This window comes from Parus major, chromosome 4 (genome assembly GCF_001522545.3).
Source record: "Parus major isolate Abel chromosome 4, Parus_major1.1, whole genome shotgun sequence".
NCBI classification, from domain to species: domain Eukaryota; kingdom Metazoa; phylum Chordata; class Aves; order Passeriformes; family Paridae; genus Parus; species Parus major.
In genome coordinates this window covers 49,009,227-49,031,163 of record NC_031771.1, presented here as the reverse complement: position 1 = coordinate 49,031,163, position 21,937 = coordinate 49,009,227, and the positions used below count along the sequence as shown (strand labels likewise).

At 32.9% G+C, this 21,937-nt stretch overlaps 1 protein-coding gene across 6 annotated transcripts in view; it reads left to right on the top strand.

Annotated features, from left to right (window-relative positions):
• Positions 1-21,937, top strand: part of PCDH7 (protocadherin 7) — a 266,346-nt gene that overhangs the window by 123,755 nt on the left and 120,654 nt on the right. For 2 of the 6 annotated variants that reach the window (XM_015624294.3, XM_015624296.3), the window contains one exon: positions 268-484. In XM_015624294.3, coding sequence (XP_015479780.1) covers positions 268-484 — 217 coding nt within the window. The remainder of the gene's footprint in view (positions 1-267; positions 485-21,937) is intronic. The other 4 variants (XM_019006323.2, XM_015624299.3, XM_015624297.3 and 1 more) reach the window with 2 other exon arrangements.

The following is a 21,937-nucleotide window of genomic DNA, read 5'->3' as shown; positions in this document are numbered from 1 at the left end:
AATTATAACCAGCTTTCTTAGCCCATGTAGCAATTTGGAAGGAGGCTAAACTGTGGGAAGGTTCTGGACCATGTATTACAGTAAAATTCCACGCATACTCAGTCCAGTGGCCTTTTATGTAAGAACTGTACTTTCTGTTTGCTTTAATGTAGACAAAATTGTTTAATTGGTAAATGTTAAAATATGAGTTTGCTTAAGTCATGTTTTGAGAATCAGATGTTCAAAGACTGAACTTTCCAGTGACATTCAGAATCTTTTCTCTTGCAGCCGTTTCGTAGAGTGACGTTTTCTGTTGTGAGTCAGCCTCAGGACCCGCATCAAGGGTCATTGCAGAGTTGCTATGACAGCGGTCTGGAGGAGTCAGAAACACCAAGCAGTAAGAGTTCATCAGGGCCAAGACTGGGTGCCCTTCCACTCCCAGAGGACAACTACGAAAGGACTACGCCGGATGGCAGTGTTGGTGAGGCAGAGCATATGGAAAATGGTAGGGGCAAACACAACATTCACACACATAATCTCACTAGCAAGTGATACTAAGTAGACTTTTGAAAGGTCAGTCCAAAACCATAAATAAATATATTAAATAATTAATATTACAGTTATTTGATTTTAAAGTTTGTTAAAATGCAGATATACAAAATAATGGAACATAACACCACTAATTATAACAGCACTTTCTATTTTCTGTCATGACTTAAAATCTATACTGCAGAAGCACTTAAAACACTGAAAAAAAAAATTATTAGTAGAGGTGTGGGGAAATGGTAATTGAATAAAATTACATACTTTTCATTTTAGATAAAAGACCATAAAGGACATATATTTTCATTTCTGTCCATTTTTGAGTCAAAACCTACTTAGAAAATTTCCCAGAATGTAATAGATACAGCATCAGGAAAAGAAAAGATCATTTTAAAACCACACTCTAGAGAATTCTCTTTGCCCAAAAAACGTTGTATAGACTGTTTCCAAAATAAAACCCAATGTCAAGACCATTCTTCATTTTTCAGAATAGAAGAACATTACTTTCCTTTCCTTCACACTTTATTTTGTACAGTACTTTTACAACATCTCATTTAAGTTTGGAGTCCATTTATGTAGAAGGGGAAAATTTTAATTACTTATTTATTCCATAGTAATTTTCCTATTATTAAAAACCAAAAATGTTAATATAAGTCTCAGGTTAGGTTCTGTTTTTCTTTCTATTTAAAACTATTCAGGATTAAAAAACCAAAAATACTTATTCATTTTGAAATGTATTTTATAAAACATGAATATTTCACTCTTTTCCATGTTTTGGCCTTGATCTAAAGTTTTATGACGTCAGAGATTGACTTCATTGTAATTTCATTTGCCCATAAACAAGAAAATAAATTAATACACGTCAAAGTGTACAGATTTTTGATAACCAAAGAAATAATGGGTTTTCTAATCCAATTGTAATCGGTGGGTACATGCAAGAAGGGTGGTGTGTTTTTTTTGTTAAAGAATGAATTCATTAGTTTGGCTAAGTGCATGTTAGCTTTTCAGAGGTTACAAAACAGAATAATTGTTCTTGGGGTTTTGTCTTATCTGAGTTAGATATGTCAACCCATTAAAACTGTTACTTTTCATGGTAAGATACTTCCAAATCTAGTATATATTACTGAAGAATGGCTACAGCAGTCTACATATTCTTAAGATGTATATCCCAATAGCAAAAAAATTAATTCACTAAAAAGAAAGACAGTATTATCCATCTAAAGATATATTAGGTTATGTATGTTTATACATTTGCATTTATATATTCTCCTTGGTTTTTTATATGAATATATTTGTTTACATTTCATATTTCTGGGGATGTGGTAGGGGGAAAAAGTGATAAAGGTATTACTGGAAAAAATGTCAGAAAAAAAAGCTTATAGAGTTTGTACCTAAATTGGGCTGATTATTTTATTGTCTGTTTTCTAGTGAGATTTTGTGACTAGGATAATTAAATTATTTGTAAATTCCCTTGGACATCCAACAATGAAAAGAATTTGTAGACATGAAATTCAGAGTTCAAAAAGTATTTTTACATGGGATATGCCTGATCCATGCTGGAGAAACTGTAGAATCACAAATGAATATAAATTTTAATGTATTTGGTAGCAAATAAAAAAAAATCACACTATCTGAAGTGTAATTGAAAATGAAAAGCACTTAATCAGTGTCATAAGTTAAAGCAAATTAGTTTAGGTTTTAGTATTGATGTAAAAAACTTGGCATTGCATTCTAATAATTAAAATATTTTAGATTTTTTTTAATAGTTTATTTTATATTTGGTAGGATAAATTTCTTGGATTTGGTTTTGAAAATAATATTCTAAAGTTTAGATAGATAGATAGATAGATAGATAGATAGATAGATAGAGGTAGATATACATTAGTTCATTGTAAATGAAAAAAAAAAACTTCAGTAAAAAACTTTTGTTTGGGACATGCATAGAATCAGGATTTCCTCCTCCTTTAAAAACCTTGAACAGATACCTTTAGAAGATCGGCGATATTGTAGTGAAAATTATACTCTACAGACTTCTAGATTTTGCTGTCACATTTTAAAGACAAGATTTCAAGACTGACATGCCAACTACCTCCAGAAATTTCTGTTAACATTAATCTATAAATACTGATGGAACAGGATGGAATGTACTTCTGTTCCTTCATACATGCGATGCCTGATATTTGAGTGAGAGTTTTCTGTCATATGATTCTTAAGTCCACTTGTATTTTAACTATTGCATTGTTGAAATTCTGATAATGTAGTTTTCAATATTAATGGATCATTCTGACAGAAATAGAATTTAAATTTAAGTCTGTCAAGCATTCATTTGTCACATTTAATTGGAATCTAGGTAATCTGCAGTGTTTGGCTAAGTCAGGTTTTAATCAGGATTTATACTGGATTATTATGAAGATTTTCCATGGAAACAGCATTTTGGAAGCGATTTTGGTTAAAAATTTTTACTTCAAATATTTACCATTTAATTTCAGTTGGTGTGAAACAATACAGTTATAACTAATTGTTTTGGATTTCCTTTCATTTTAGAATTTTAAATATGAATCTTCAGCACAGCATATGAAACCTTCCAATATGTTTCCTTCTTATTTTTTCAAGCCCAGATGACTAAGTAATTTTTATAGTTAAGGCAAATTTAAGAAGCTTCAGTTCACAGGCAGATTATATAGGAAATTCAGCTTTCTATTTGCTGTTAGGAACTTCTTTAAATTTTCTCAGTTGAGAATAAAACACTGGAAAACTGGAAAAAAGGGGTAAGGGCGTTGATTTTCTTAGAATATGGTGTACATTGCCCACCAGCCTACTGACTGTCAGATGTAGATTGAAGTTTTATTCTGCTGATTAGCTGTGGTGTCAGATGTGGGAGAAAAAAAAGAAAGAAAAAAAAGAAATGTTAGCAGATTGACTGTGAAAATTCAGTATGCAAAGATCTTGTTAATTAGTAAAATCTGCAGAACCAAAAGTAACTTCTGAGTTAATTTATCCCCTGCCCTTGGAGCTTTCCTTACAAGGAAATTCTGCTCATATGTGCAGCCTTCTCTGATTTTGCTGTTAGAATTGTACTGTCTTAATGTAAATTGCACAATAATTTTCTGAAGAACATTTCCATTACATACATATTTGTATATCAAGGGCAAATACATTACCATGCTAAATTAGTTTCCTGGTCTTTTGTCATAGCTTTCTAGTTCTGACCATGCCTAAAACGACATCTCAAAAGAAAATTAAAAAAACTCTGTGACAGAAACTTCCAGAATTACCTCTCCTCCTGACCCTAACAGTTTATAGTCAGCATGTGATTTTCTAAGTAATAATAATAGTAGTAGTACTAAAAACCCACTAATTTACCACAAGCCAAGTTACTGGCCTGAAGGATGTCTTTCAACAGCAAAATCCTCTGAAGGCTACCAAAATTGTTTGGTTTTGTTTATTTTTAACTCCTATTTAAATGTCTTAGTGACTATTCATTTTTTCATCATGAGAAGGACCATGAAAGCATTCCATTTTGGTTTTTAAATGTTATGGATTGTTATGTTTCCTTATAATTTTATTTTCCTTGGAATTATAAATCTTCCTAGCATCTATTTCTTGTAGCAAAGGTAGGGATAACTGGAGATGTACTCTCACAATTTGAGAAATGGACAAGACAGTATTTTCATACTAACTCCTATGTTATTAATTACAGATACGATCTTTAAGCAGAGCTTTCATTGTTCTGTTTCATTTCCCTTCACCTGGTTCTAATAGGTCTATCTCAGATTTCTTGCAGCTCTCAAAAATATTTAATTATATTCCTTCTCCCTACCCCTGATTTCTGCATATCTACAGTTTATTTATGCATGTAGTGGCCTAATCAGTTTTGTTTCTTGTTTAATTTAGCTAGAAGACCTATAGTGGTGTAACTGCAGCACTGCAGGTTATGGCTTGTATGATCTTCCCTCGAGATTTGTTTCCATGCAGTCCTAATTAAACTGTTTGCCACACCTGAGATACCTGCCTTCTAGCTCAGGTACTTCTACATGAACATGTCTTTGATCTGCAGCACAGAATTTTAAGTTAGCCCATGTTTCAATATCAAATAGGGTTGGAGAAGAGCAGTCATCTCTGTGAAAGAAGGAATAAAAATGAATGGTTTACAGCTTCCATTTTTGCAGGGGGAAATGGAGTAAAGAAAGATTAAGTGGCATGTCTGAAGTCACAGATAAAGTAAGGAGCAGAGCTTAAAAAGGAGCTCAGAATTTTTGTGATTCAGTTACTTGACTCCCACAAAGAAATCAGTAGATAAATTACTCTCTGACTGACACATGAAGAAATAAAAGCCAGGGAAGAGAAGTGCATTACCTCGGTTGAAACAGTCTGATAACATGCTCTGTTTTCAATGACAATTTTAGATTTAGGTTGCAAGTGTCAAAGTTCCACCCTCAGTATAGATAAGGGGTTCATGATGTATGAAATGATGGCTTGAAAATGTGAATTTTGACAATTAATAAATGTAATTAATTTTATCTATAAGAACATTTTCTCACTTTTACTTTTGAAACAGATTCTTAATCCTTTTTCTGGACCAAAGTGTGAAGAAAAGAATCTATTAATTTAGAGAACCTGTGTTTACAGAATCTATTTTCCTTTAACTTTTTGTAGGGCAAATGACACAGCTTAATGTTCTTGAGGACTTAACTGTACTTATTGTATAATAACAAACAGACACTCATTGACTTATTTCAGAGAATGACTACATTTTTTCAGTTTCCAATATTTTCAAATGTTCTTTCCTCTTGAATTCAGGTCCTAAAATTTAATGAGAGTAATTTTGTTTTAAAATTGCGTCCTGAAAATATTGATGTAAGTAGCCCATCTGAGAGGGTGAGTCAGTAAAGGATTTCAGTGTAGTGATTAGACAGTAACAGATCCTTTTTTGTTTGGTTGGTTTCTTTTTATTCTGTCATGGCTTCCACATCTTCTTTTTCTTAAATATCACCCTGCATGCATGAACCTAAAATACAAGAAAGTGCTACAAAAATTATTATATAATGCAAATACATAAGAATTCTGATCCTTGTTTCTGATGAATCCTAACCTATAATTAGGTACATGATGAATTTTGGATTCTGTAACACTAGCAACATACATGGGTAATGTTTTGGAACACATACATATTCAGTGATAAATTATATCTTGAACCAGTTGGTTTTTTTTTGAGAATACATTATTCTGATAAGATCTTGAAAAGACATTTTATAAGAGGAAGAAAAAAAGCCCGGCTTGTAAGACAGAAGACAAACTGTGCAGGAGACCCTGATACACTAGTGCACTCTTATATAAGGCAGAGAACCTGGCTGGGAAGAACATTGGCTGCTTTTCTCCTTGATTTTTTTTTTTTTTTCATTTTTGTCATCTTTTACTGTGTTCCTTTAGATGACCCTACCCCATATGTCTATGAAATTTTTCAACAGAAGAATAAATTTGATAGCCTTTACGCACATTAATATTTTATATTTCAAATCTATATTGTGCCTGTTCTTTAAGAATTATATTTTGAAATGTTATGTATATATCCTTGTAATAGAAATGAGGGAAAGACATTTTATGTTAAATTCCTAGTGCTGATACATATTTTTACATATACATTTGCTTTATTAACTCAATAATTTACCACACAAAGTTGAGAAATTATTTTAGGTTGTCCATTGTATATCATTGCACTAAGGTTTATTGTATATTAACTACTATTCTAGGTTTATAATGTACTACAAATACACAGTGCATAGTAAAGCCCCAAATATACACCAAATACGATCAGAAAAAGCTCTCATTGAAGACAACAGAATAGCATTTTTCAACACCTTCTCTATTTTCTTTGACTGTCCAGACAAATATCAACAACTTCTATGTTCTGCTCATGAAGTGTACCTCAGTTTGCTGTGAATGGTTTTGTGCTTGATCAGGATTTTAACTGCTCAGAGAACATATGCTTGGATCCACTGGAATCAAAGGAATGCTTATTTCTATATTGGAAATCCACCCCCACACATTGGTAGCAAAACAAATTATTCAGCACTTTTCTGATTTTCTGAATAGAATTGTATGTCTCTTCCTGTTCTCACTGTTGCTTTCTCATTGTATTTGTTCTAGCTCCTTTTGTGCTGCAGAGTGAATAGCATATGCCTCTTTTCTGAAAAATCATGAGCTCTTCCTCCACTCCTGATTTCTGTATCCTGCTCTTAAAAAGAAAATACACACAGCAATAAATGTTCACCACTGTTAAAAATAACCTATTGATAACAGATAACTTGAAATGCCATGTACTAAAACTTTGATTTCTTTTATTATGCCTTAAAAAGGAAATCTATGTTTACATTCCATCAGTTTTTAGCCAGTAAGGTGAAAGTGGAGTAAGACTTTGGATTTTTAAAGAACAATACCTGCAGTTATATCTGTTAGGATGAAGCAGTGAGGGAAGAGTTTGTATGTGCATGTGGGTGTGCACACTTGTACACATCTCAGTGAGTCAGTTCTCACTGCAAATACTCATGAGATCAAGACAGTTGCAGTTATATAACCTGCCTCATCTATGAATTTCAAATCAATTCACTGAGGTGGATATGAACGAACTATACTGACAAGTGGAGAACTAAATGATCAGAAAGTAAAGCAGTATATCCATTGTCATGCTGTGAATTGATCCAAACATTGTGTACCCCTCAAAAAGTAATAATTTGAACATCAACTTCAAGCTTGATTAAGGTTTTGCAACTGACTTAGTGAAGTTAGGCTTTTGTCCAAGTCTTCCGTGCCAGCTGCTAGCTCAGGCAGCCTCCCACTGATGCAGATTGCAGAACTCCCTTTGATACTGTCGCAGTCCTCAATGTAGATGGAAGGCAAAATGCATTCCAGAATTTACAGACTCAAGGAAGAACAGACATCTGGTTTATGAATGGAATATTTAGCAACCTTTGCATCCAAGGCAGGCTCTTTCCTGAAAAAAATCTAATGCTAAGATTCAACGGAAATTTATTTTTCCTCTGTTCCAATGAGCCCTTTCAAGACACTCTATTTCCCAGTTGGCTGTATTTAATGACAGATTCTTCAGTTTCCTGGACAACATTAGATCTTCCTATCCCTTCAAATCTTCAAGTATAATGAAGATCCAAAACCAGTAATTTATAAGGCTATTTAATCTTGATTTCAGTGAAAAATACTTTTTCCTCTATATATGGGAAATCTAAGTAAGGTATAGGGTCAGACCAAAGATCATCTGATGGCCAAAATAAGGTGCTCAGGGAAAAGTATAGCAGGACAAATAAGCTGATTTGTTTTCAAAGTAATCTTCTATACATCCGCAGTTGGGAATTCTGATTCCCTGAGCCATATAATGTGCATTTAGTATATTTATGGATTTACATGTTCAAATTTGTCCAGTTTCCATTGCATGCAACTATTAATATCTCTTTTTTCCCCAATGAGGGTTTTCAAAGTGATTGTGTGTCCCCTTAGTCTTGGATTAGACAAAGGAAAAATAAACTTCTGAGCCTGTAAAGGAATAGCAGATAGGAATTTTTTAATGAGAATGAGTTGATTTGTACCCATACTAAAATTTACTGTTATATAAGAAGTCCATTATTCAGTTGTTATTGCAAATGGTTTAAACCCCAAAGACTGAAGGGAAGTGTGTTTATCTCTTATGTATTTTAGCAAATACACTAACTTTAGTATGCCAAAATCTACAGATTGGTATTTAAAGGAATTAGAACCTCCAGTATGATATGTGTCATCTGTAGTTCTGAAAATTCTATTTTATATTTATATTTTATAACTGATTTTCAGACAAATGGAACAACTTCTATGATGACAAGAGGATTTAAATGAAAACATGATATGAATTCGATATTTAAGTATTTCTGAATATTACTACAGTATCACCTATATTTCTTTTTTTGCCTCAACAGCAACACAGCATTTCATGTGAATGCCAACTTGAATGAATGTCTTGAATAAGTAAAAAAAAAATCATGGCATATACTAGAACAAGACATACCTTAGAATTTTTAAAAAATCGCTTCTATTTATTAGTACAGTAACTTAGTATTTCAGGACTTCTTGACTTGTTTTGAGCAAGGAACAACAGTAACAACAAAACCCCCACTACCAAAAAAAACCCAGGGGTTTTATGCTCCAACACAATTTTTGTGCACAGATAAAAGCAAAAGAAAAGACAGCATTTATTATGTAAGAAAATGTAATTTAGTAATCAGTATTTTATAAGGTATTTTTTGTTGGTTTTTTTTTTCCTGTAAACTAGAGTAATAAATTCTGTTAATATTAATTGCAAATCTTTTATTGTAGATAACTTGCCATTCATGTTTAAAAGAGCTGTCCATAATTATACAGCTTTTAGGAAAGGACAAAAACATCTCTCAGTAAATAAAGTTTATAAAGATTGTTTTGATGGATTATTCAAATCTGTATTTTTTTCTAACATGTAAAATAGGAAATTAACTCATAAATGTAAACTTCTGTTTGGATAATAGGAAAGGTAAAATGTAAAGGCAGTGAAGGAAAAACAGTATTGATAATTAATTTGTTTTGATTATTGGGTGCTTTCTTGCTATCATACTAGTCCATACTAGCTTCCCCAACTTGCTGGTTTTAACATATTTTTTAGCTATATCTAAGGAACAAATCAGCCCTGAAGTGCCCTGCAGGGGCACTTGTTCTTTTACTAAGCAATCTGCATTATTTCATCAGAAAGGGAAGAAAAATCAAAGTGTATCATACCTAAAATTATATGTAAACAAGACATAGGACTGTCTCCCACCAAAGTGTTTCCTTTCTTCCTCTATGGTTTGATGGCAGATTTATTTTCTTCATCCGTGGATTTTTCTGTCTTTTTCTGAAACAGTAATAGTGCTACAAAGACCAGTATTGTCCATGGAAAGTATTCTGGGAAAAGGCTTTTTAAATTAAATCTCATTAATTCAAAAAGTGTGTGGTATTTGTGTCCTGCTGTCCTACTGTCTTTAAATTATTCCAGCTGCACAGTCAGTGGTTTTCTTATGTAGTTCCTCTGTTCAAATTAATTCATATACTCTTTGAAGAGGAGAATAGGTCCCTTTTTGGGGCAGTGTAATGATATTCGCATCATCATGAGATATTAAAGTAACATTATCAGTGGAATATGACATTGCAAACTTTTATTACAAAGAGAAGGCCAAGAGAGCTGATGTAATTTTATCTTCTACTGTTAGTCAATAAGAGAAACTTCTATTCTCTGAGTGGAGAATAGAAACCTCTTAGTTTTCTTTAACAAAATCTTTGAGAGATAAACTTATATATGCATGGTATGGGTTAGGGTTAGGGTTACTTTTTAATATCTCTCAATGTCTAATTCTATCAACAGTGACCATCATTCCCTGCTACTGAATTAGAATATTTGTTCCAACATTCTTTTCGTATTATGCTATGTATAGCAATAATATTATGTGAATTATTGTAATATGTCAGTAGATTTGACAGCTCTGGAATTATGCTTGTTCTAGGTATCTTATACACAGCCATTATTCAAGTGTGTGAGAGAGTAGTAAGATAGTTAACTTTGCTTGTTTTATAGGTTTCTGGTGGTTTCCAGGGCTAAGGGGGCTAAATAGACAAAAGTGGAATAATTTGTAACTTATGGTTATATGGTAACTTACATATGCTGATTTTTAAAATACAAGAAATCTAAGTATTTCAGTTGTGTTTGAGGATGTCTGATTCAATGCCCCACAGCATATACTGTAGTTAATGAAGTTTAATTATTTAGTTAAATTATTTTTGGTAAAAAAAAGGGTAGTCAAAGGTTAATTATCTGTACAAAAAGTTTTCATGTTTATTGAAGGCTTGTAATAACATGATAAAAAACATTTTATAAAGACACCTAAAGCATGTAAGAAAAAATTTGAACAGTCCTGGAGAACTAAAAAAAATGGTGACTGATCCATTTGACAATATGCAAGGAACCTGCACAGTATGACTCAAGAGTCATGGAATCTGCCTGGATGACTCACATCCTTCCTGAAGCCCTCTCTCCAATGTGCTATTGTACAGAAGTACAGCGAAGAGGCAGAGGAGAGAAACAGCATGGACTTTGGTTCTACTCTTAGCATGCTCCAGATAGCCCTCTCATATTCTAGCAATTAACATTGGCCTGAGAAAAGCTGTAAGAAGAATGAGGTTTAATAATTTTGACACCATACTATATTTTCTTTTTCTTGGAAGAAATTCTAAAATAATATATTCTGCCTATAGTTCTTTACTTGGATGACACCAAGGATGAAGGCTAAAGGGTGATAGGAAAAAAATCAAATTTAGGTTACACTGAAATGTCTTTATGTTTTTTTTATTCAGCATGAAGGAGTCAACAGCAGTGTGTAAGGAGTATGAATAGAATTGGTTTTTACCAGCCATATTTTCCTCCTGTACTGGAAATGGTCATATCCGCAGAATTAAACTTTGGGAAATAACAGTGGCATAAGAAGCTGGCTCACAGAGAACAATGAAGCAAAATAGTTGTGAGGCAAAGAGGAATAGATCCTAGATTTTATAAATGACAGTACAGAGGACAGGCTCTATACTGCCACAGCACACCGTTCCTAACAAAGGATGTTGCTTAGAGGCATAGCTCACTTGCCAGGAGCATAGATATGGAAACTTGAGACACAGTCAGATCTAATCTCACAAATAGTAATGGGAAAATGCAGAAAAACCCAAGATGCCCCCAAAGGCTTAGATAAGTGAATATTTTTCTCTTGCTTTTCGCTTCAAAAGGAAACAATTGCCTTCAGCTTTTAGCAGGTAGAGTCCCACATGCTGTTGTTCATGGTATGAATTTTAAATGGAAAAAAACTTTTCCAAAACATAAAGAAAGACCTTTTCCTGAAGTTACTTGATAAATGTTATCAAGAATATTATGTTAATTGAGGAACTTAAGGAATTTATAAAACTAAAATATTCTCTCTACTGCCCCTCCTGTCTAGTACTGTTGTGTTTCCATGTCACATGAAACAGACATTCAGAAGGTTCTTTTTCAGAAGGGCCTAAGCAAACAAACTGTACTGACAAGACAAATTTGTTTATTACTGCGAAGATAAATAGTAAAAGAATTGAATCAAGTTCAGTTCAGTAGTGATAGAAAGTCATTACTCTCAGGTGACAGTTAACTGGCTTGTATAAAATGAGTTAGCACTTTGAGAATATTGCCTACTGGAGAGCTGCTCTTGCTCCCACAAGCATTAACTAGCATCCTGTTGAGACTGTCAGCTCAGGAAAGAGGAGAGCAAAGAACAACTAAGGTAAAAGGATCTGATACAAAGCCCATCAGTCTTTGGATAGCAATGGCTGCCAAGTGCTATTTTTTGGGCTGTCTCTGTCTGCTCACAGCCTGGTACTTCCTGTCAGCACTACGTTTACGTGGACAGAGGAAATCCACCTAGGGTTGAACTTCAGCAGTGGATTAAAATAGTTTCACACATAATTATAGTGAAGGACACTAGTCATGGCCTAAGCTTCAAAACAGAATTGATTCCTGTATTTCTTAGTACTTATTTTAATCCAATTTTAAATGTTCTTACATACACTAGTTCAGATCACCTCATTGTAAAGAGGTGTTTAGTAATACTAAAATGTAAAATGCTTACTGTCACCTCCTAGAAAGCAATAGTACTTTACAATATTGTAACACCGGAGTGCTTATGCTCTATTAGCTGAAAGTAACATTAGTTGTTCTTTGTGAAGGGTGGAAAACAGAATTAAACAAAAAAAATTTTCTAGTGTCTAGATTTTCAACCAATTCTAATCTCCTGCCAAAAAAAATGTTTTTTTCAAAATTTTACCATACAGATTTACTATTTGCTCTCACAAATATTTCTTGAAACTCTCTTATTAAGTGAATTTCCCAGTTCCTTGATTACCTCTTCAAAAAATAATCCCATCATTTCCAATTATACAAATTCACATATAAATTCACACAAGTGTGTGAAACAATATAGTTTCCAAAGAGATCTTCAAAGAGAAACTGAATATGAAGAAATTACATTAAAATTGCCTTTTAAAGTGTTTGTTGTTTCATTAGTTCTGTTTGGGTTTTTTTTTCTATATTCACCGACAAAACTTGGAGAGCAAAGAGTCTCTGTTATGCCTCTTAATTTGGGGTCAAAATCTTAAAATGCCTTGAGCACTGAGAAAACATTGTGGGACTTTCTTGCATCATCTTTTTTACTAGTAATCACGAAGGGATTGTCAGTTTACAACAATTAAACAACAAACTCATTTAGACAGCCTAAATCTGAGTTATTCTTGCCTTGCTATATCTCACGCAGGACTAAAATTTCTTTAGCATAATGCTACAATAGCTGCTTCTTTTTCCAGAGGAGCTACACTCCAAAAAAGGGATAAAATATTTGAGCATACAGAATTTCTGAGATACTGTTATAACAAAATAGATTAAAAATTCATTCACATTACTATAACTGTGTAAAGAAAGGATTTACAACCATTATAAACAGCTAAATACAGTTCAGTCCTTAATGCCCTATATTTTGCAAATGCTCTTTAGTTAACTGGCACTTTATACTGAGACATCATGAAAACAGTGCAATTTATATATGTTCAACCAAACATCCCATTATTTATGAGTTTCAAATGACAAGATTGTGACTAATGCTATCAGTAGGGATATAGAATTGCAGTAAATATCTAAACCTGTTATATTTTATGCTTATGGATTCCAGACACTTTAGATCAAACACTCTATGCTTCAACACATTGCCTAAATCCTAGAAGTCTAAAGATGCTCATACATATAATAGAATATTGCTGCCAGAATTGATTGAAAGCCCCCGTAAGAAAAACAGATATTAGATTGACCTCAAAGCAAAATACAAACATATAAAATTTTCTGATAGTTTTTATTTAACTTCACATATTTTCGTATCTCTTTTCCGTATTTCTGTGCTTCATTCACAGCCTCTGAAGGTTGGATCTTTTTGTATAACTTTCTCCTAACTTTCATAAACATGACTTTAGAAAAAAAATAAAGTTGGGCAAGCTGGTACTTCTATGTGTGCAAAAAGACACTCCCCTGGGAAGCAGAGAAGCAAAATATGTATGAAGTTGAAATGATTAATAAAGATAATTATATTTTTTTTACTATAAAATAATGTAATATTTCTATGCAGACTCCTTATATTTTTTATTTGTCTTATTTATGCATACAGTCAGTTACAAAATAATGTGACATTTTCTCTTTTAACATTATATTTAGTGCTGCTGACCTTAGTAAGAGTTGTGATGTTTTGTGACATGAAATATCTGACAAAATATACAAATAAATGTGTCTTTCCAACCTCTGATCCCTAAGCAAATTTTAAAATTATTTTTAAGTAAAGCACATAAAGAACGATTTATTTAGATTTTCCTCAATTTTCTAGTAGGTAAGAGTTTTCACAAAAGTTTTAGTGTATTTCTTACTCTCTGACATCTAAACTTGAATAGCCTTTGAAATCTTTGCATTTGCTACTATAGCTAACTAGAGAGAACTATATTTATCAGTTTAGCAGATCTGTCTTGCAACGACCCTTCCTTGGGTGAATGAGAAAATAAAACCAGAAATGTTTCTGAAATAGGTCCAAATAATAGGTTTTAAAAAATAAAAAGTTTTCAAAAATAAAAAAAACAGTTTACAAGTAAATAAAATGGCAGCTACGTTCAAATATCCATGATTAATCAGCAGCTTGGGTAGCCAAACAGAAATCTTTGCAGGAGAAGCTCTTGTATCGTGCTGCATCAGCAAGAAATAAGCTGTTTCCACTTTGGAGTCCAACTTAAGAATTCATTTCACAGCATGATTTGGAATAGATATTGGGAAATTCTATATTCTGCTTCCAGCTCTGCCACAACCACTGTGAGAAAGTGAAAAAAAAAAATCTTTATGAAACGTGCAAAATACATTTCATAAATGAATAGGAAGTTCTTTGTGAAGATCAGTGAGCTAAAGGGAAAGCTGCTGATAATTTCCAATTTCAAATTACTTCCAAGTTTTAGTTTGATTAAGCTCAACCTTTACTCCAACTATTCTCATCTTCTGAAAAATCTCTCTATATTCATGGTGATTTGCAAGCACATAATTTTTCAACAAAAGGAGAAAAATATTAAAAGTGAAGAAAAGGGTGATATACAGGTTTAATATGGACCAATACATTCATTTTCCTAAATAAGTACTTTTCCTTAGAGTTGAGAAGACTGTATTTAATAAGCTAAACTTTACATGAAAATCCTGTTGACTTCAAAAATCAATTGGCAATGTTTAATTTCAGCAGAATTGCTCTGACCCTTTTCAAGCCTTGCTGCTCTTTCCACCCCCCACTAAGTAGTTATTTGTTGTTAACAAGTACATCTAATATCTGGAGCAGGAGAGAAGAGGTTTGCAAAGCTTGCACTACTCCAGCAACATTTGTGAAAGGCCTTTCCTTTCTTGACTGAAACTTCATGCAGTGGAGTAGTTTCCAGAGTTTGGAGAAGTGTTTGAGTTTAGCTGCTTGGGTGAAAATGACTTGTTGAGCCATAACTTACTTTTGGTGTCATGTGTAGTAATGTAAATAGCTAGTAATTTTGTGAAGGTTGTTTTCCTGAATGTTTTAATATGGTTAAGGCTTAAGGCTTAACTACCCTTTTCTTACACATGAATAAATAGTTAAAATTGTAATTAAGGCAATCCTAAACCATCCCTCCAGATGTTTCAAAAACATTTTTTTAAGCTTTTTAGCAAAGTTGTGGACTATTTATTGATAATGTTGGAGTTCAAAGCAAAAAGTCGTGCCTCTAGTGATGTGTATTAGTGAAGATGCCTCTTTGTGCTTCAGAAAAGCAGGTAGGTTTCGGTTTGGGGTTTTAATAAGTCCAAAGATAATATTTCTTCTACATACCTTCCAGAAACATATTTTCCAACACAACTGTATCACTTAAATTTTTATATTTTCCATAAGAAATCAAAAAACTTGCAGCAGATGATTATGTGACAACAGTACAACCACTAATGTGAGAATGATTTCAACAAAAGTAGCATTCCAGCATTAATTATAATAAATGAGATTCTTTAGCTGGAGAGAATGAAAAGGGCATTTTATATTTATGCTAGAATTGTACTTAACTTCTTTCTACATTTTAAAGTGTTATAAATCTAGCATTTTAAATTATTTTTTACATTCATTCAAAGGTTAAGTTCAGCTTTTTAAGAGTAATGATAATCCGAATTAGAAAAAAAAAAATGCATGAAATGCTTCCTTAATGCAGTTTTTTAAAAGAAAATGGATTTTAATTATTTCAAGCACATAAATACTTTCATGTAGACTTCAAAGTTTTTCTATTCCATCTTTCTCCTGAATTAGAATAGTCTGTTTTCCTTGAGTGGTATTAGAGATAGATATCTCTAATATAGATATATTAAGATATATATATTCTATAGATATATAGAATAGAAATAGTGCTCTATTTTCAGAAGATCACTGAGAGGTTCGCTCCCAGTGTGTCCTTACCCGAAACCTATCATTGTATAATTATTTATGGAAGTGCTTATCACAGCCCTGGTGACAAAATTACAACTGTTTTCATGTAGATTAAATTGCACTTATCTTTCTATATTTTTATGTATATAAATTCTACTTTACAAGACTTTCTTATGCTCAAGGTGGTAGTTTTTAATCCTTCTGTATAGATAATCCAAAAAAGCCACAAAAACCAAAAACCCAGGAAACAATTCCAAAAAACTCCCTTACAAAAACCCAGAATTTTTAGAACATATTACCCTTCTAGAATTTTGGGGTTTTTTTGTTATGTTTTTTTTTTTTAAGGGAGTGAGGTTTTGTGGGCTAGTGGGTCTTTTCAGGGGAAGTATGGGGGATTTTTGGATTTTTTTTTCATAAAAAAGTAGTTTCAGAAATTTTGTTTTAGTCAAAGATGATTGAAATAATTATTTTCTCCAGAACTTAATTCTATGCATGAAAAAATTATTCCTCCTTCATATTTCAGGCAATAATAGCATAGAGCATATTTTTTTCAATACCTTGCTTGAATATGCAAACTTTTGAGGACTTACCACTCCAATCCTTTCTTTTTTTTTTTTTCTTCTTCTGACAGGATTTCAATAATTATGTGGATTACTCTTTTTTTTAGAAACAGCATAATAATTGGTGTTAACTTTACATTGTATAATTACTTGTAATTTTTTTTTTTATTATATATGAATGAAAAAGTTAAGGGTAAATTCCATTATTTTTAATGTACCTTTCTTTGCAAAACCACTGTTGTTGTTTTTTTTTTTCTCAATTTCCAGTTACATCTAGTAGCTCTGTAGCTTTGTTTCCTTGTTCTAAAAAGATTTTTGTAGTCAATAGTTGATTATGCTAATAGTGAAGGAAATGATTTGGCTTTGAGTATAATAAATAGCAAAATACTTTGGTTTCTCGTCAGTGTTGCCCTCACCTCATGATGATAATATATCATGTAGCTTATTAGCCTTGCAGGGGTACAGAAATAAAACAGCAGGATATGCTGCAGGAGAAATATTTGTATCACTGCATGGTGGTTTCCTGACTCATAGTAAAATGTCATGCAAACCACTAATATCAAATCAAGGCATTCATAAAAAATAATTTTAAAGTTTTTTTACCTATTGGTTTGGAGAACTGAAAATTAGAACCTCAGAACCAAAACTAACGTAGACATAATAGCTTTTCCTTCCTACCTGTCCTAACCAAAACTACCACGAAAAGATACTGCTATACACGAGACCTAGTGGATCACCTGATTCTTTTCTCTGTTGGATCATGCCCTAATGTCTATTTTTAGCAGAAAAGGAGGCTGAGAGGTGAACCTTTTTCTCTATGCAGCTTCCTGGGGAGGGGAGGTGGAAAAGTGGATGCTGATCTCTTCTCTTTGGGATCCAGTGACAAGGATCCATGAAAATGTTTCAAAGCTGTGCCAGGGGAGGTTTAGGCTGGGCATTAGGAGACAATTTCTATTCTGTGTGTGTAATCAAACGCTGGATCAGGCTTCCTAGAGAGGTAATCAATGCCCAGGCCTGTAAGTGTTAAAAAAGTCTTTGGAGAATGCCCTTAGCAACATATTTTAACTTTTTGTTAAACTGGATGATAATTGTAGGTCTATCCCTTTCTACTACAACTATTCTAATTACAAAAAATTTAATGTAACACAGTGGAATATTGTATATAAGGAGGGGAAAAAAAAAGGGGAATAAAGAGGAAAGAAAACCAGATCTAAACTCTAAATTGCTTTTCTGGGATTTTATTTTATTTTAATAGTATGTTTTCCAGATCTCTTTGTTAAGGATGTCTGGTTCAGAATACATTTCTAAAGCTCAGATTTTTTTTAAATTTCTCATCAAACTAGGAAACTTACTCTAATGTGACTAGTGTTGATTTCAATATAATACATACTTAAAATCATGTCAGAATAATTCTCAAAACATAGGAAACATTTATTTCATGCTGCATGGATTTACCAAAGGAAAATACAATAATAAAAAGTTTTTTAGATCCAAATAACCTTTTAAAAATATTATATTTAAGATTTATTTTTTCACAAAATAGAGGCTGTAGGGACTGGAAGAGGCCTCCCACTCAGCAGTTCCTTTCTCTCATAAACTTTACTGTATATTTCACATTGTGAATTTGTTTTATGAATTACTACAAAAAATAGAAAATTGTTTTTACAACTTTTGCAAGTTCTAATTTAAAGCCATTATCACAAAAGGAAAGCCAATTTCTACAGCTCTGTTGTAAGATAGACAGGAACTACAAGTTTGAGGATGAAAAATATCAGTCAGTTCATTCCTTTTTTTTTTTCCTTATGTCTTTAGGTTTTTCCATTCCAGGGCTATGCAATATTCCAAATTTCTAAGTAAAAAATGTTTTGTTGTTCAAGCCTTCTTGGATCATCAATCATCAAACCCATGATCTTCCCCTGTACCTATGACATGTGAGATCAAGCCATCCTTTTTTCTCCCCTTATGTTTTTCTTTTGACAGCTAACATGGAAATTCAGCCTTGGAAAATGGTTCAGAAGGTTTTAGATGAAGAGTTACATGTTCAGCTTTTTAGCTGACTTGTTAACACAGACCAGTCCATCTGTAACATGCAAATATAGGTGCACGTATTTAGTTATATATTTATAGAGATAGAATGTACATACTAGAAAAAGTGTTTCTATTGAGTAAATTAACAAATTAGAAAGATTTATTTTTTTAAAATATGGACTGTGAGACAACAGCAATCACCAACTTGTAGCTCAGATTACTATGTGCATAAGTGGATAATTCTACTTTGTTCTAGTTGTGTTGCCAGTTTCTAAAATCAAGTCATTTAAGAGAGATCATTAGCAGAACTAAGCAGGTTTATTAACGCAGAAAAAGCACATAACTTTACTGAAAGATAATAATTGCACCTGGCTTCTGCCCACAAAAGAATTTGAGTTGGGTTGTTTTTCCAGCTGTAACATTCACCTGACCACAGAATCAACAGTAACAGGCGGGGCTCAGCCAAAACTTATGCTGTGAGGAAGCCAGATTCAATTTTACAATATAAGGAGAGCCAGCATTCCTTTATGTTCTTTTCCCTTGGTTTCAGTACCAGCTTTTGTAATTCATTCCCTCAGTACCTATACCCAGATCACTGGGCTTGCAGGAGAATATTCTTCTTACTTGTTTATACCAAATGTTGAGTGTAATCAGCCTCAGCTGTCCCAGTGAGTCATAAGTAATTAACCTGAAACTCCCTGGAGGGCTCTAGCATCTACTAGTAGGATAATTTTGCTGGCTTGGACTTATATGTTTCCTCCTTTCCTTCCTGAAAAAGGTGAGAAGTAACAGTGGAATTTCACTTTTTTGTCAGGCAACATTAGAAGACATCTAAAAAATCATGTAAGTTTGGTATCAAAAATAATGGTCATATTTAAGACGTGTGAGCAGGAGCAGTAACACACTCAGCCAGGTCTTTCTGGAAATAGTATTACTAATAACTTTACTTGTAATAAACTTGGTATGGGAAATACTCAGATAAAAAGACATTGAAATGAAGTAGCACAAACTAGGTCAGTGACATGAGAGCTAAAATCTATAGGAGACTCAGGAACAAGATCTATTTGTGTATTTTTCTCTTCAGGCAACCATAAACTTCCAAAACTCAGAGCTTTGTGTTTTGTGAAGGGAAACCTAAACAAATTAATTAACTAGGGAAAACAAAACAAGCAAAGAAAAAAAACAAGAGCACAAAACCAAAACAACAACAAGAACCCAACCAAAGAAACCCCAAAACACCATATATGAGCTAAGTGATCTCTCCAGAACTAGTCAACATAAAACTCTGGGCACATCTACAATGTCTCAGTTTTTTAAGGTTACACTAGTAAGGCAAGGTGGATGACAAAGACATTGAATTTTGTCTTCATAGTAAATACATTTTTGGTGGGTTTTGGTGTTGTTTGGGATTTCTTCATAAAAACAGATTATTTAAAAATAATAGCAGAGGATGGTATCCAAGACCATATTTTATATCACTATAATAATATATATTTTTACTGAATGATTATTAGAGTATTTACACAGGAAATAGAGAAACTCTTTTTGGAGTTTCCTCAAGCTTGTTTTCTTCTTTTATGGGAGGCAGTAGGGTTGGATGAAGTATCTTTCTTCACCTGAATGTGTGACACAATGAAGAAAGGAATACAAAATTCATTAAATTGGAGGAAATAACATACAAAAGAAATGTAATTCTGGGAGGTAGGTTTCTTGCACAGGTGGTGGGAGACCTGATCTCTGAACTGCACATTCAGAAACTCGCAATTTTAATATGCAAGTTTTGATGAGACTGTTGAAAAATCAAAAAATTACACATAAAAAATATGATTTTTTTAAGTTCCTCAAACAAGAAGCTTCAATAAGTCATTATGTTGTGTTTATATAAAATAAATATCAGGGAAACTTGGAATTTTATATTTCTTAAAGTATAGTTCAGATGTGCTTCTAAAGCCTTAAAAATGGGTACTAAAAACCCATTGTGTAAACCAAGACTGACAGAATACTGACACTTTTAAAGGCATAGGGGTTTTCTTGTAGAACAAACAAGGGCATATAATGACAGAAGAAAGGATAATGGTATTAAATTGAAAGACTAAGTTCAGATTAAAATATTAGGAAAAAAACCCACCTTATTTTCTGCAAAGATGGTGAGGCACTAGAACAGGTTGTCCAGAGAACCTGTGGGTGTCCCATCCCTGGAAGTGTTCAAAGCCAGACTGGATGAACCTCTGAGCAGCTGGGTCTAGGAAAAGGTGCCCCTGCCCCCGGCAGAGGTGCTGGAGCTAAACGCTTTTCAAGGCTCCTTCCAACCTAAGCCATTCTAAGATTCTATGAAATACTTACATTTTTTAAAATTTTGTGGCATACTGAAGGACTGCTCATAAAAGACAGTTATTTCTGAGATTATGCTCCAATGAAATGGATAAAGTACAGAAGTATTTCAGACAGTATTGAAAACCCTGTGTTGAAAATTGTTGATTACATCTGAAATGGAAAGGAATTCGATTTTCCTGGATTCTTTGAGGATATCTATGTAAAGCGCCTCTTATTTCAAAGTAAGAAGGGAAATACACTTCTATTACATAATCTACTTTTAATTTTCTTTTTTACTTTATCAATTTTAGCTCATCTTTAATGTGTGTCACAGGGAGGGTGAGCACAGAGAGGGTGGTTTTATATGTTTAAAAGATTTACATTACCCTTCAAACAGCATATTTGAACATTTTCAGTCAGTCAGGCTCTTTGAGTAAAAAATGAAGGATTTTTATTTTCTATGAAAATGTCTGAAAAGACTTAATATACTTAAAGAACAGTGTAGAAACCTTCCAGTCACTCTTAGTGCTTAAAATCTTTGTATTCAGATCAAACAGCATATGCAGTGCTCTGCTTTTAGATAACAACATTTACCAAAAGTCTTTCCATTTTAATGTCAGAAGTAGTTTAGGGCAATGAATCCTGGTATATGCTGATCTTTGAAATTTTTCTCAGTGTAGATACATATACACATATATAATTCAAGTAATACTTCAAAATACATGCCCACACGTTGTTTAAATTGAAAGTTCAACTATCAGAGTTTGAAAAACAATGACTTAAATTCATCCTAGCTAAAAATTCAACTCAAAATACGCTCTTTGTAACTCTCATCATTTGTGGAACAATATTTCCATGGCAAAAGTTTAACAAATTAAATTTTACTAAATTACTTTTATCATATCATTAAAAGAAAATGCTTATATGAAACTTCCCATGGAAGGACAATTGCAGTGGTGGTTA